A 15,860-nucleotide genomic window follows, 5' to 3' on the forward strand; every position below is an offset into this window, starting at 1 on the left:
AGATAACAATATGATGTAGCGGTTAATTATTCATTTTTATGTGTTTTGCATAAAATGATCAGACAAATCCAGATGCATTTGTAAATATCTTGATTTTGGTTCCTTGACTTAATTTTTAAAGCTTCAATTTTTCGCAAAATGTCCTATTTTGCCTTTTATTTATTTGCAGCAAAATAAATTATTGCTAGAACATAAATAAACAATGTACTAAGCGAATAAATAAAAGAGTAACGAAAATTAAATAAAAAAACTTAAAGAAGTAAAAAAAAAATATCTACAAGTATAAAATATTTTATTTTCGTAATGTTTCCCATCCAAACTTTTACTGTATATGAAACATGACAAATATTTGATTTAAAAGCTATTATGAATAACCTTTGCTTTACTAAGAGCTTTGTATTTCACTTTTTTCTTAATACAAAAATTTTAAGTTACATTGTACTTTCATATACTTAAAAGCTATTACTTTTGAATCTAACTTATTCTAATAAAAAATCTTGGATACAAAAGAAATTACTCCCTCCTTGATTTCAAATTACATTATTTATTGCAAAATAAAAAAAAATCATTCAATTAAAAGAATCATCCAAAATGGATGTAGTACATTTTTTATTGAGTCAAACACACTTTACTTAATATATAGTTAAGTTACATCTGGCAAGCCCATCACATTAGACGTCGTTATCTAAGCGAAAAGCTTCGAGTTCGAATCTCTAGGTACGTTAAAAACTAAAATATAGTAAATATGAGTTAAAAATTTATCCAGGGATGCTATTAAGAATCAGCTATTTTTTCACACCTAATAACTGTTTAGAATTTATTTTGAGAATATTTACAATATGTAAAACTAATTTTAACAATACTGGTAAACTGCGTCTTACAACATTGGGAATTATATTTTCAATATTGGAATATTATTAATCAATATAACTGAAGTCTCGCATTTTAAACTGTTTCAATGTTGCACAATATAGTTTTTCCAAATTTCATAATTAGATAGTGTGATTATAAGGAAGTTGGTTGTTAAAGGAACAAAGTAATAGACCATCTCTTGATTGCGCTAGCAGTGTATCATGTAGACAACATCAAACGTACAAACCATCTATAGAAATACACAACTAATCACCTAGGGAAAATTAATGTTTTGCACATGTTTTTCATATGGTCTAAATTCAAATTTAATTTCTGGAATGGGAACGATTTATTTATTTTAATATGAAAATATCTTTTCATAATATAATTGTATGTAAAATAATTTTGAATATTATGTCCTCGTTAGCACAGCCTATTGCACAATATTCTGTGATATTATACGATATTAAATAATATTCCACAATATTAAACAATATTGTGTGATATTATACGATATTAAACAATATTCCACAATATTAAACAATATTGTGAATACAATATTAAACAATATTGCGAATACAATATTAAACAATATTGTGAATATTGATCAATATCATACAATATTGTACAATATTTGTGTACTACTAGGGGGGATGGCATATATAACAGAGGGTAATAAATATCTGACTGACCTTCGAATAACGATTTCCACTTCGTCTCCGGACGATGCGATGATCCTCTGAACCTCTTCGTAGGTTTTACCGGTCAGAGGCACGCCATTCCACTCCAGAACTTGATCACCTAAAGCAGACCCACACACGATTCACTTCTAATTCACAATCATTCTCACAACAGAAAGAGTAACACAAGAAAGCAAATTTGTAAATATCGTAATATAAAATGTAAACGGTTTTATGAATATGAAAGAACAGACTTTCAGATAAGAAATTCGTGATTTTGGGTGAAAAATTACTTTTTAATATTTGCGGATTTCCTAAAATTCTTTTTGATTGTGCTTCTATTTTTAAATATAGAATGATCACGTTAATTAAAACATAGGAGTTTAGAGCTAAAGTAGAAAAAAAAAGGAAAGAAACTGTTGGGCTGCACTCAATGTCATGTCACATACATAATATTCAGATCAAAGGAAAACCATTTTTAAAGAGAGCATTCGCAGTTTCGTCATTATCGTGAAATGTGACTAATTTTAGGCTTTAAACAGCATAAAAATAAATAAAGGCACATCTTACGTGATTGAATGATATTTCATAAACATTAAAAAAAAAAAAATTTTTTTAATTTACATTTTTTTTTTTTACATTTGTTTTTTTAAGACAAATTTAGCGAATGCGGATTATACAATTTTATTTTATTCATTTCATTTTATACTTAATGGTTTTTGAATGCAACACTACTTAAAATGTTTTTTTTAATGTTTTTGAAATGTGAATGAAAGAATGATTCAATTTAGTACATCAGAAACATCAGCAGAGATATGCAGCATTCTGCAATCGATAGCGTTATTTTGAGAATGAAGTATGGTGTAACGGGGCTTTATGAAAGTACGCTGAACATGTATCTTTAACTTAATCATGAAGAAAGCGAAGTTGTGAAAAACGAGCTCTAAATTTTAAAAGAGAACAAGCCAATTCGAAATGTGTAAAAATTCAGTTAAATGATGAAAATGAAATGTATCAGTCCAAAATGTATTTCCACATTAAAATTTTCAATAAAATTTGGCCACTCACAAAAACGTTGCTTTTTTGTTGTTGTTGCTTATTTTACTGTACGAATTCTTCCTGCCACTCCTCTTTTGCCTCAGGTGCTAAAACACAACATTTTTCTTTTCTATAGGTTGATTGCCTTGGTCTAAATAATATGAATGAAGTTGACTCCATATCTCCTCTGTAGTTGATCTTAAGCTTCTGATATATTAATTACTTCGAATCCTTTTACAGGGCGGTTCTTTCCCATGTTATCCATTTGAACTGCAGTTTTTACTTTCTCGTATACGAAGTATAAAAAAAATATATTAGGATATTCAAAAAATACGAACTTAAGATTTTGACGGATCTTTGCGTTTTAGACCTCAGTTCGAAAAACACATTTTTGGAAAATGTCAGTCTGTCTGTCTATGACAAAGAAACTCAAAAAACACTTTGAGCTAGACGGATGAAATTTGTTATATGGCCTTTAAACCGAATTTGTAGATTTCTATCAAATTTTGAGCAAAATGTATTCCAAGGAAATCTGTCTTTTCGGTTGTTCGAATGTAGATTAAGACGATAATTACAAAATGAAGAGATAAAATTCGTTTAAGATAAAATTCGTAATACAGATTTAACATTTATATTTAATAATTATTTAATATATATAAAAGTTTAACATCTGTAGTGTAAACATCTATCAAATATTTAGCCAAATCCAATATGGAATTAAATGCTTGTTGGTTCATACTTTCAGAAGCATGTAAACACATTAACTCAAAAACGCCACGATTTAAATATATCAAATTTTGTGACTGCAATTTTGTGACACTGCAAAATAGTGGCTTCGATAGGTTGGGGAGAAAGCATATCTGAAACACAAATTCCTCTTTATTAGAGAAAATGCGAGAAAGTTTTGGGAAGACCACTCCCGCTGATTCAAAACAGCACTCTAGAGCTGAATTTACACAAGTTTCCTAGTTATTTTATACTTGTACAGACATCGCAGATAAATTCATTTGAGAATTCAGTCCTGGATTGAATTCTATGCAGCGATGCAGAAGTGAGTGAAAAAGAAAACAGCGACTTACCTTCTCTGACTTCCCCGAGCGTTTCGACGACCCCTCCCGGGTAGATGCGCGCGACGTACGCTCCGATCATACCGTTGCTCCCTGGGATCTCCTTCCCGCCCACCACTTTCATGCCCAGGCCGTTACCTGCGAAACAAAAGACACCGTCAGCATGTCCACTCCTTGGACTGGCATTTGATGGGCGGAGCAACTAATGAGACCAAAGGTAAAGAAAAAAAAAAAAAAACTGAAAAGAATTTTTCTGACTTGAGAGATCATAAAATGTTGTTGAATAGCAGGAACCTTTAAAAAATTATCATAATCGAATATTTATGAATGATCATCCTCTAATAATGGCAAATTAAGAGTAGCAGAAACTGATTTAAATTCTGTCTAAGACAATTCTTCGTTCATTAATGTGAAATTAAAGGTAACTAATAATTTTGAAAGTGTTTGATAAAGTTGAACATTCTAAATACAAGTTTGTATTCATCAACTATTACTACTACTAATAATAAAACATCCTTTTCTATTGCCATCTTCATGAAAACTTGTTGGCGTTCATATTAATTATCTCTTAGTCAATATCGAGGGAATATAAAAAAAAAGTCTCGTCCCAGTCTTCATTATTGCGAAAGATGCAGTTCTTGTGATCAAATAGCTTTAAAGCGCTCTCCACTAGAGGCACAAGCAAGTTGGTTCTGTCTCGAACACATTAAACTTGCGAAATCGTAAGCTGAATTCAGACATGCTACAATATTTATTTGGCGTTTATGTTTTCGAATAAACAATTCTTAGAAAGGCTTTGAATTGAAATTTTCACAATGTCGTCATTCTGAAATCAACACAAATATTTAGAGAGAAATAGTTTAGAACAGAGTTATTCCGGCAAAGTTAAGATGAAAAATCTTAACCTGTGAATAGTGTTGACTGGATATTAACAGTTTGAAAATCAATTTTCATTATATGCGCATAGCCAAAATTGAGACAATATGATAGGAAGGTATAAATCAGCACCCATTGAATCCAGTCGCCAGCGACTGAAGTGTAAAATATGATATAAAGCGCACGCGCACACGCACGCACACACACCATTTTAATAATAAATTAATAAATGTATCTAAATTTTCCTTATCAAAATATTTTAATGGGTTTCATAAAATCACGGTAAACTGCTTATGTGTGGAATGATATAAACATCGAGCACATCGGTGGAGACCACGTGTCAAATGGAAAGGAAGGCAATAACGGTATGTCATTTAATATGTTAAAAAGCGTTTTAAATATGGTGATACATCTTCAGAGATAACGAAATAATTAATTAAAGTAAATGAAGGCGAAGAGACGATAATTAGTCTAAATAAGGAAGTTGATAGGAAATCGGGAAGAAAAATAGTACGTCAAAAATATGGATAACATTGAAACACAAATTGTTCACAAATATGCAAAATACTAATACTAATATTAATAATCTTGTGACCTAAACTTACCACTGACGGAACGGTCCTTGGGATCTCTGGTGAGCAATATTCTTTTTACAGGAAAGTCGTACTTCTGACTGGTTTTCGAGTTCTGTTGACGAAAGCAATGATGATCGTTCAATACAGAGAAATAAACACCTTTTTTTCAAAATTGTATTAGTTTTATTGCCTTTTCATAAATACAAGAATCGTTGAAAAATTTCAAGAATAGGAAAGTAAATAAGTAGAAACATGCTATTACTCGTTAAATCAGACCAAATTAACAGTAGAAAGTGCTTCATATTTATTTATTCAAAGCGAATTTGTGTTGACAATTCAGCTTTTAGCTTAACTTTTAACTGAACCTTTTTAAACTGCTATCCCACATCAGAGAGTATAGAAAAATATTGGACTTTTGAGAACTCTTAGAATGCCTTTTAATTTTAGATTATTTATATTTATAAAAAAAAATTGATTAAAAAATCTCTTTGATTAAAATCATTTATTAAAATTTATTAAATAGTTTTTTGTTGATTATTTTTATGTCATTATTTATTTATCATATTAATTTTTTTTGCAGTACGGAAATGACACATGAGAAAATGGAAAAATTTTAAGTAACATTCTACTCTAGTAATAATAAACAGCTACCAAATATGGCAAATATATAACTTGAAGAATGGAAATGTGCATCGCTGGACAAATTTTTTGGAATTTTTATTAGAATTTTAATTAATTAAAAGTTTAGATTTTGGTGTTTCTCCGAAATAATTGCCGAAAACATAACAGTACAAATTTATTTTTGTATCATTTCAGAATTTAAAAAAAATTGTCTTTTTAAAGTTGTTAACTTGATAATTACGCAAATTTTTTTCTGAATTTTGGCAATTTTTTAAAAAAAATGTGTTTTCTTTAATTTTCAAAAACAGATTATATTGTTACCCTGAAATTCCAAACGTTTCCATTGTTTTGTCAAATGTTTAAACGCGGGATTTTCTTCCAGTGTTGAAAGAAAATGAAGAAGGATTTTGTTTAATATCTTTGAACTTAATAAAACGAGTAAATAAGAGATATAATATCGCGAAAGTTAGCAGATAAATGAACCGGAAAAGTTGGTTTTTTTTAATATATTGCTAGTGTCATAGGACTGGTCTCCTTTAGGAAGGTTCATGCACACAATGAAGAGAGCACGTTTACAGCTATTAAATTAACGGTTTTAATGTCTGACAATCCGATGCTTAAAAATAATTTGTTGACGGGACATGAAGTTACGTTTATTTCAAATCCAATGCAACTGATATTCATGGTGAACCAGCTAGAAAAATATTTAACAAAAAAGCTAATCTAGTTACCCAAAAATGACGTAGAAAAGTAATAAGATTGTTGATTGCAAATATTAAACTTTTAATTCTGAATTTAGATGAAATTAAAATTTTGAAGACAGGTAAACTGTTTAAACGACACATTGTCTTATAAATTTTAGATAATTAAAAGTAAGGATGCAGTCGTTTTAACCTGTAACTAATAGGAAGTAAAAAATACGTCTATCTTAATCAACAAATAAAATACTAGCTCTTAATGCTTTGTTAAAGTTCTTTTATATTTAATTTCTTCCACATTCTCAAAATTTTTCAATGGCTCAGAAATTAAATCAAGATTTTATTACAAAAGCATTCAACAAGAAAAAGATATGTACAGCATAGCTTGCTTGCATTTGATAAAAATAAAGCAAAAAAAAACCCATCAAAAGCGTAATAATATATTGAAAGTCTATAAACTTAAAATTACTGCATCATTGTTTTCAGAAAATAACAGATATTTACAATTTTAGTTCACAATTTTATTATTCATATATTACGAATAAAGCACATACATTCAAATTCCAATAAATATGAATATTTATGTTCGACAACGTGGTTTGGGATAATAAATCCTCGATAATTAAAGTTGGCTTTTATATTACATTTAATGCTAATATTTAATTTCATTTACCATAATGTCCAAAAGATATGCATTACGCCATGGTCCCCAAACTACAATTTCTTTCAAGCAATAATTTGTCAAATTTGACATTTTATAAAAATTTGAATTGCATCATTACAAAGTGAGATTTTGATGTTTTTCTCAAGCGAAACTTCGCTTCTTGCAACCATCCAAGATGGCAGACATTTAGAATTAATTTTTAACATTGTTGAATGTTTTATAAGTTTGGAGATGAAACTGTTTAGTAAAATTAAAGTTAAATAATGATTTCGATTAACGGAGGAAAAAGAAATAATAATAATAACAAACAAACACGGAAACGATTGAAGGCTGTCTTTCACAAGTGATGCTGCTTGGCCTTAAGATTTGATTACATAAGCTTTGAGATCTTCTTATATAAACACTAATCAATATCTTGACAACGCCTGATTCATTTGAAGGATAGAATATTACCTAAAGCTTCAATAAACGCATTTTTCTTTATAAGATGCAAAAAGAGTTGATTTTTAATTTTAATTATTTTCTACATTTTACTTTTAATTTAAAATTCATAAAAAATTGAGGAATCTTGAAGGCGGTTCCCTTTTTCAAATTATCAGGTAGAGCTACTGGTACACATTCAGTTGAATTAAATTAACTATTAACTGATAATAGTTTTTTTAAAGAACCATAAACTGAATATATTAATATACACAAGCGTACAAATTTACGAACTTGAACACATCGTAAATGAAACACCAATTAAAAAATTTCCATATTTATGAACACGGAAAAGTTAAATAAAAATGTGCAGGAGAGATCTAGCAAAAACTTTGTGCTTTATGCGAATTTCTTTCCAACCGATTGAAACCAAAATTTGACACAGTTGCAGTTACAAAATCACATATCAGATTTGATATATTTAAGTTATTGCACTTTTGAGTTATCGTGTTTGCATGTTTTTGAAAGTACAGTCTAACAGACTTGGTTGTTGGATTTGGTTTGAAATTTGACAGGTGTCTATAATGTAGAATTGGTTGAAACAAAAATTCGATGTATTTAAGACATTGTGTTTCCGAGTTATCGCTTTTACAAGCTCCTGAAGATACATATAGACAGACGTTCAACCCTTAGTTCGGAATTTGATGTATTTCCCCTATATAGCTGTTAAATTTATATACAGAATTTTACCCTCCTTGACCTAGGAGGGTAAAATTCTGTATATAAATTTACAGAATTGTCTCTACGTTTGTCTCTACGTTTTACAATTAATCGTATTAACTTTTATTTGAGCAGTCGGACAGGAAGATTTCCTGTGAATAGATTTTGTTCAAAATTTGAAAGAAATCTACAAATTTGGCGTAAAGGCCCTGTAGCAAATTTCATCCGCATAGCTCAAAATACTTTTGAATTACTTGTCAGAGACAGACATTTTCCAAAAATATGTTTTTCGAAATCGAGGAGGTCTAGAACGTGGAGATTCGTCAAAATCTCCAGTTGGACTTTTTTAACTGTTACAATACTTTCTCCGTATTCTAGAAAGTAAAAAAGGGATTGATTAATGGTAAAAGTTTTAGATATTGCGGACAAACCGAGTAACGAAATGGCCTACTGAATGAAGCTCAAAGCATTTTAAGTTATTTTTGTCTCAGACAGACATTTCACCAAAAATGTTTTCGAACTGAGAGAATTTTAAAACATGAATATTCATCAAAATCTTGAGTTCGAATTTTTTAACTATTGCAATACTTTCTCCATACTTTGTATACTAGAAATTAAAAAGGGAAAATGTTAAATATTGTGGTGAAAGTGTAAGCGCTTATTTTTTCTTTAAAAGGATGAACGAACTGCAGGTACATTTATTCATGAATGCACTCGTTCATAAAATCAATTGATCGATACAGGAAGTTCTTTGGCTTCACTCATTTTTTCTGGTGTACGTTTATTCTTCCATGCATTCGCGAATTTTTTTCAACCTCAGAATTGTTTTAGGTTGCATCTATAATGAGATAACACGGAATATATAAATGATTGCACTTTAGAAGCACAGAATAAGAGTAAAAAGTTATGATTTAATCCAATAACAAAAATACATGAAACAAATCACTAGTTACTGAGTAATTCTTACTACATATCCATTTGTCACATATATTAATTTGGTAGGGTAGGAATGTACCCTTGAAGATAATTTATTATTGTTAATTTTTCACTTATTACTAAATTAAGTACATAAAGAGAACGTATTTTAAATGTCAAAAAAATTTGCCCTCGACATTTTAATGAATCTCCAGATCCCACTAAGACTGAAAAATACAAAAACACATTTTTATAATTATATCTGATTGAGATGCAATAACTCAAAAATGCAAAGAAATATGGGCATGAAATTTTTTCTGTCACCAAATTTGGAAATGTGTATCAAACTTTTGATATCTGATTGAGATGCAATAACTCAAAAATGCAAAGAAATGAAATTTTTTCTGTCACCAAATTTGGAAATGTGTATCAAACTTTTGATATCTGATTGAGATGCAATAACTCAAAAATGCAAAGAAATGAAATTTTTTCTGTCACCAAATTTGGAAATGTGTATCAAACTTTTGATATCTGATTGAGATGCAATAACTCAAAAATGCAAAGAAATATGGGCATGAAATTTTTTCTGTCACCAAATTTGGAAATGTGTATCAAACTTTTGATATCTGATTGAGATGCAATAACTCAAAAATGCAAAGAAATGAAATTTTTTCTGTCACCAAATTTGGAAATGTGTATCAAACTTTTGATAACATGCGTTTCCGGGAAATCTGCCTACTCGTTGCTCCCTATTCACGGTAGCACGTTCACTCAAAAACACTAACATCTAAAGAGAGGAACCTAAGCATACAGATTTATCAGCAAAACTGTTAATATATAACAGATTTTGAACATATTCTCTTAAGCAGTTGATTGTCTATCAGTTTGTATTTGAGAGTATGTTCTGTAACTCGAAACCGCAACGACTGAGACAAATAAAATTTGATACGAGATTCTGACGCCAATCTACATCTATATCAAATTTTATACTCAACAGGTGGAAAACACATTCGAAATCAATACTCGGTTTTCTTCTATACACCACGAAACCGCCTTATTGTGATAGCATACGAGGGTAGTAAATTAGAGTCGAGGGAAACCGATAATCGATTCTCATATTCTTCTATTCTATTCTATTGAGCAATCTTATTTTCTATTGAGCAGGCGTATAAAATTTTTATCTATTTCATTCATAAATTAACCATTAGAGGTTCCTAGCTAAAACTAATCTATAACTACCTTGTATTACAGACTTAGGATTTAACTCAAAAGTACAGGGGTATTCATAAAGAACCATACATTTTCCAGAAGCTGTAAAACAGAAACAATCAAAGACATGAACCACCTTAGCGGATTTTAAGGTAGATATATTCTTAAAGCTTGTGTATCGCACTTGACAGAAGTCACATAGACAGTAGCATGTGTGCCTAGTCAGTCGAAATGGCGGTGTCCTGAAAGGTATAAGTCCTTAACGACTGACTGTATTGCAAGTCCTCATTCAACGAAGCCCGGAAAATCTTTGCAGTGGGTGAATCGGGAAATGCAAATTTCTAGCCCACTGTCTGGAAATTTTGAGAAAAAGAGCTGAAAATTATTCCCTACGAAGTGCAGTTGTTGCAAAATCTGAATGACTTTGACAAACAAAAGCGCTTTGAATTGCGTGCTGATATGCATCTTCGTTTTGAAAATGATGATTTTGCCGATCACTTAGTTTTTATTGATGAAGCAACATTTCATGTCAGTGGTAAGGTGCACAAGCACAATGTTCCCTTTTGGGAAAGAGAGAACCACAAATTCACAGTGCAACACATGCGAGATTCCCCTAAGATAAATTTGCTCTGTGGAGTGTCCAGAAATAAAGTGTACGACTCCTTCTAAAGGGTGACACATAGAACATCTGCGACTGTCTCGAACAAAATTTAAAATAACCCCATACAATTCTGCTACAGGTGACATGTAATATTTTACATTATTCTTGATTTATAGTGCATTGAATCTGTATACTTCTTTATGAATCACCCTGTATAATAGAAATATGGAAGTTTGTCTGAAAATTAATTTTCTGCATTTAATACCGATTTTTTGGATGAAACACGCTATTTTAGATAATATCGAAATTAAGAAAAAGACTTCTATTATAACATCTATCGAATGAATGCATTTTCATATTCATTGATTAGCAATAATGACGTATTAAAGTTTCAAAAATAATAAAAAAAAATGAAAAAAAGCCATTTTATTTAACATTACATTCACTAGATACATTGCAGCTGCAAGCGTAATTTTTATTGCTCAAAATCAAAATAACTCAAAGAAAGATACAAGAATTAGTTTCAAAGACGTTGCAGGGAGGATATATTTTCTTAACTTAAGATTGGAATATGATCTGAAATATAGCCGCGCTCATATATTCTACAGTATTACTATCAATCTATTGTTTAACAAATATCTATCCATTTTGTGAAATAACCGATAAAGTCAATTTAATCATAAAATAAAATTGTATTCTTAAACTTAGCTAGTTACGTCATGGAATAAAGACCTATAAAGTAATGAGGCGAATATAAGGTTTGTTTCTTGCGTTAGTTTTTTCACAAAAAGGTAATGTCGATAAAATTTCTTGTAAATGTGCAGAATATTTAAATAATAAGATTCGATGAATGAATTCTTTAAGTTATATGAGAGGCACACTTTCTATGGAAAAAAGGTCTGGACCTTCAATAAGTAAATATGAGACCAAAGAGAGCGGTACTTTATTCACCAACAAAAAAATTTGGATTTGAAATGGGCATTCTAAATTTTTATGTATAGTTAGTTTGCAAAATAACTATTAAATATATGGAATCATTAGTTTATTTCATATTTCAATTAACTTCACCCATTATTTCTTGAAATTAAGTAACGTTTGATAGTTGAATTACATTGACGTTTCGCTTCGAAATAACAGGAGGACTATATTGGGAGTGGGCTTGTAATATTGAGTCTTGGTGAAATGACAAAGATGATATTTGCACCATAATCTCCTCTCCAGACTTTCCCGCTGTTTGTTCTTTATTAACGAATGAGCATTCAGCATCCACAAATTTACATGCACGAGAGCTGCTTACAAGGTGTTTTTCGATGGAACCGTGAGGTCCAAAGTCGAAATATTTCTTGAAATAACTGAATTATACACTTGAAAGTAACATGCCCAAAGTAAGTCAAAATGAATGCCTTGAACTTACATTTTTTCTATGTAATATGTATCGTGGCATTCATTTGAACTATACATGCATTAAGCAGAAATGTCTTCAAGTTTCGAATGCAGTCGGCAGATTAATAATTATTAACAATGCAGATTATTAATTTTATCATCGACAAAGATATGCTGCAGAGGATTTGCCAAAAATCTCATTACAAATTTCATGAATAGTGATGCTATAATTCAAAGTCCCAATATACAGTGTTATTCAAAAGGAACCGGACCGATTAAAAATAGCTGTAACTTTTGTGTAAACAACGACATGAAGGAGAATTTTCAACATAATATAAAAGAAGTTCAGAAAGGGCTGCGGGAATTTAAGTCATTTTGCACGAATTCGTTCATCGATTGCGTTATCACTACATGAACGTGCCTTATTAGTCAAGCTGTTTTATTAGCGGGATGAAAATGCCAGCGCTGCTCTTCGTGAATACCGGCGGTTGAAACAGTTACGTAGAGGACCGATGACCATAACTAACTTACGAAGAATGGTTGAAAGATTTGAAACAACAGGAATTCTTGATGTGCAACTACGCCGAGAACGTAAAGGTATCAAGAAGAAACAAGTTGAAGAAGTTGCAACGGCCGTTATGGATCAGGCGAGAGCTAATAAGCAGGGTACCAGGAGTGCACGTTCAATATCACGACAAACAGATATCCCGATATCGACGGTGCAGAAGATATTGTGTAAGATCCTGAAATTTTATCCGTATAAGACAACACCCATTAACTGATGACACTGATCTGAATCTTGACAATTTTTGGTTGTAGGACGGTTCTGGTTCACCTGAAAGGCGTTGTGTATTAAGGATATGTTTCTGACATTCCTACTTTAAAAGATCAAATAACGTTACATGTCGGACAAATAAATGCCGATATGCTGCGAGCCACTGTTGAAAACCTCGTGTACCGCATGCAATTATTGGAACATCAAGTTGGTGATCACCTTGAGCCAAATTTGTAAGTTGCTACAATAAATGTTTTTCATTGGTATTTGGTGTGTTGCTATTATCTGTTTCCATTGGCAGTTATGTATTCTTTTTCCACACATTATGCGCTTGCAGTGCCAGGATTTACCCTATCGGTGTTTTTTGGTACTAATCTTTTTTTCTTGATAAATCGAAACCGCATACTTTAATGAGTATGGTGGCCAAATTTTGTTATATTTCGTCCAGTACATAACACACTACAGGGCTTTGAACACCTCCTGTTATTTCTTGATCACCCTGTATATATATATAATATGCCTTCCCTTGATACAATTGGCTGATTCACGACAGATATTATAGAGCAAGTTTGCAGCCAGTAATGTGTGTTCGATAGCTACATGTATGTTCCCCATATCTCTAACTATTTAAATTTTAATTTCTTTGGAACGCGTACTAAATTCCGTCTTAACGTTTCATTTGAATGCGGAAGCGAAAGAATTGAATGAATGCAGGCCTAGAAAATACATCCATTATAATGAAATAGACCAGACTAACCCAATAAGATGTTGTCTGGGTGATAAGAGAGAAATTACATTAAGGCAATTATTACGCATACAAACGAAACTTTTAGTATTTTAAGCAATGTATTCAGATCTATTTATTTTATCTTTATTTACAAGAAAATTACAGCCATTAATAATCGACCGCCAACAACTTGGTGCCTAGCGGTGGCCAATTATTTATTAATTCCATATTATCTCTTGAAATACGTAAATTTCTATAAATTAACATAATAACTAATTGTTGTCCATTAAAATTTTGCCTTGAATTGTATTTTGTCTTTCTCAATATACAGTTTCACCGAATACTGAAAACAAAACACCGACAACATATTAAAGGGGGTAACATTTTAATTTAGGGATGAACATGCTGTAATCTTTCACAGATTAAACCTTCTTCCAATTTTTCGTTAAAAATAATTCAATACGACCAAAGATTACTCATGTGCCAGCAAATTTAGCGGACCGCGACATGAATGTGAATTATCCTCCTGACAACCTCTCTGAAACTTCGAACTCCCGCGAAAGCAAGAAGCCAACACAAAGGAGTAAAGAATAGTTGTGCGTACGTTCTTACTTGAGCTTTTCGCAGGTGGCTGTTGCTGTGCTGGTGATCCCCCGAGGGAGGAGGAGGGGGTCGACGGTCTTCTACATAATCATCGTACTGAGCACCACCTGCAGAGAGAGAAAATAATTCTCAATTCAAACATTTGCCAACCTAAATAAATAAAAAATTTTGATAAAATGTATTGCACTGTTCTCAAAGTATGCACTGCAGCGCACTCGGTAGTCACGAATTCCTGCAGGAGCAATATTATGTTATTTTTATAATTTTATCAAGGATTAGAGATTGTGATATTTTTGTTGAGTACTTATCGTAGCTTATCACAGCTTAGTTTAAGAAATACTTTCAAAATTCATTACATAAATTTGCAAGGTCTCAAAATATTTATAAATGGTGCTGCTCCATTTGCATTGATGGCTACAGAAAAAGATAATCTGGTAGAATTGTTTTGTGGTAATAAAGTAGAGCAAAATTCAACAGCATGAGCTTAGCTCAATTTTTTCAGTAACAGATGAAAATCCACTTATAAATGCTAAATCATAGAGAATTTTAATCCCACATGCTACCTACTTCTTATTTACCATAAACCTTGATTTTAGCATTTTCTGTAGTGAAAAGGACTGAGTCCAATTTAATTCCAAAATTAGGAAAAGAATTTAGGATATGTTAGATCACTGCTATATGTAATTTCATCAAATAGCAATGAAGATTGGTCACAATTATCGCAGTACCTGCCGGAGGAGCCCGAAATAAGCCTGAATGTCTTCAGCGCTTGGTGAAAAAGTGGACATTGCAACTCGTGGACGGCACTTCGAACACATTCTAGTTCCCTTTTAATTTCCTAAATATAAAGTTATGATTAAAATGCAAACTCACTTTTTTCAAGTTAGTTCTTGAATCTTCCATAAACATTATACTATACATAATTTTTTTTTCTGATTGTATATTGCAATGTGATTCTAAATCATTTAAATACCCATTAACTTTTTTATAAGTTTGTATAACCTTGGCACTGAAGCCTCCGACGTTCTTTAATTTTAGGAGCTGTTTCGGCAGTAGTTTTGAAGATGATTGAGTTAAGAACCACGTTAAATTTCCTTTTTTGGCCTTAAAATACGATCCTCTGTTACCTCACCTACGAATCATATGAGTTCCGTGATAACGCCAGCTGACATGGTAGCTTTTCTGTAATGACAGTGATATCGATTACTTGATCGTGATGATACATTGCAAGCTATCCCTTTCCCTTTGGCTTTAACATGCTTATTGCCATGCAACCTTATCTATGACTCTATAGCTGAATCGGAACCCTTTCTGTCTTGGCAGGAATATCGTTTACTTTACATGACGACACATTACAACCTATACGTTGTCTCTAATTGAGATAACTCATAATAGCTGGATTTTTTCAAATAAACTGAACATTCAGTGTGTTAATA

General features: G+C 31.4%; 1 protein-coding gene across 5 annotated transcripts in view; it reads right to left on the minus strand.

Annotated features, from left to right (window-relative positions):
* Positions 1 to 15,860, minus strand: part of LOC129983809 (uncharacterized) — a 173,075-nt gene that overhangs the window by 36,847 nt on the left and 120,368 nt on the right. For all 5 annotated transcript variants that reach the window (XR_008785456.1, XR_008785457.1, XM_056093453.1 and 2 more), the window contains exons 17-20: positions 14,434 to 14,531; positions 5,119 to 5,200; positions 3,650 to 3,775; positions 1,545 to 1,653 (exon numbers count right to left, since the gene is read on the minus strand). Coding sequence is in view for 3 of the 5 variants with exons in the window: in XM_056093453.1 (XP_055949428.1) it covers positions 1,545 to 1,653; positions 3,650 to 3,775; positions 5,119 to 5,200; positions 14,434 to 14,531 (415 nt within the window). In the remaining 2 variants the exon portion in view is untranslated. The remainder of the gene's footprint in view (positions 1 to 1,544; positions 1,654 to 3,649; positions 3,776 to 5,118; positions 5,201 to 14,433; positions 14,532 to 15,860) is intronic.

The sequence above is a fragment of the Argiope bruennichi genome, chromosome 9 (genome assembly GCF_947563725.1).
Source record: "Argiope bruennichi chromosome 9, qqArgBrue1.1, whole genome shotgun sequence".
Taxonomy (NCBI): domain Eukaryota; kingdom Metazoa; phylum Arthropoda; class Arachnida; order Araneae; family Araneidae; genus Argiope; species Argiope bruennichi.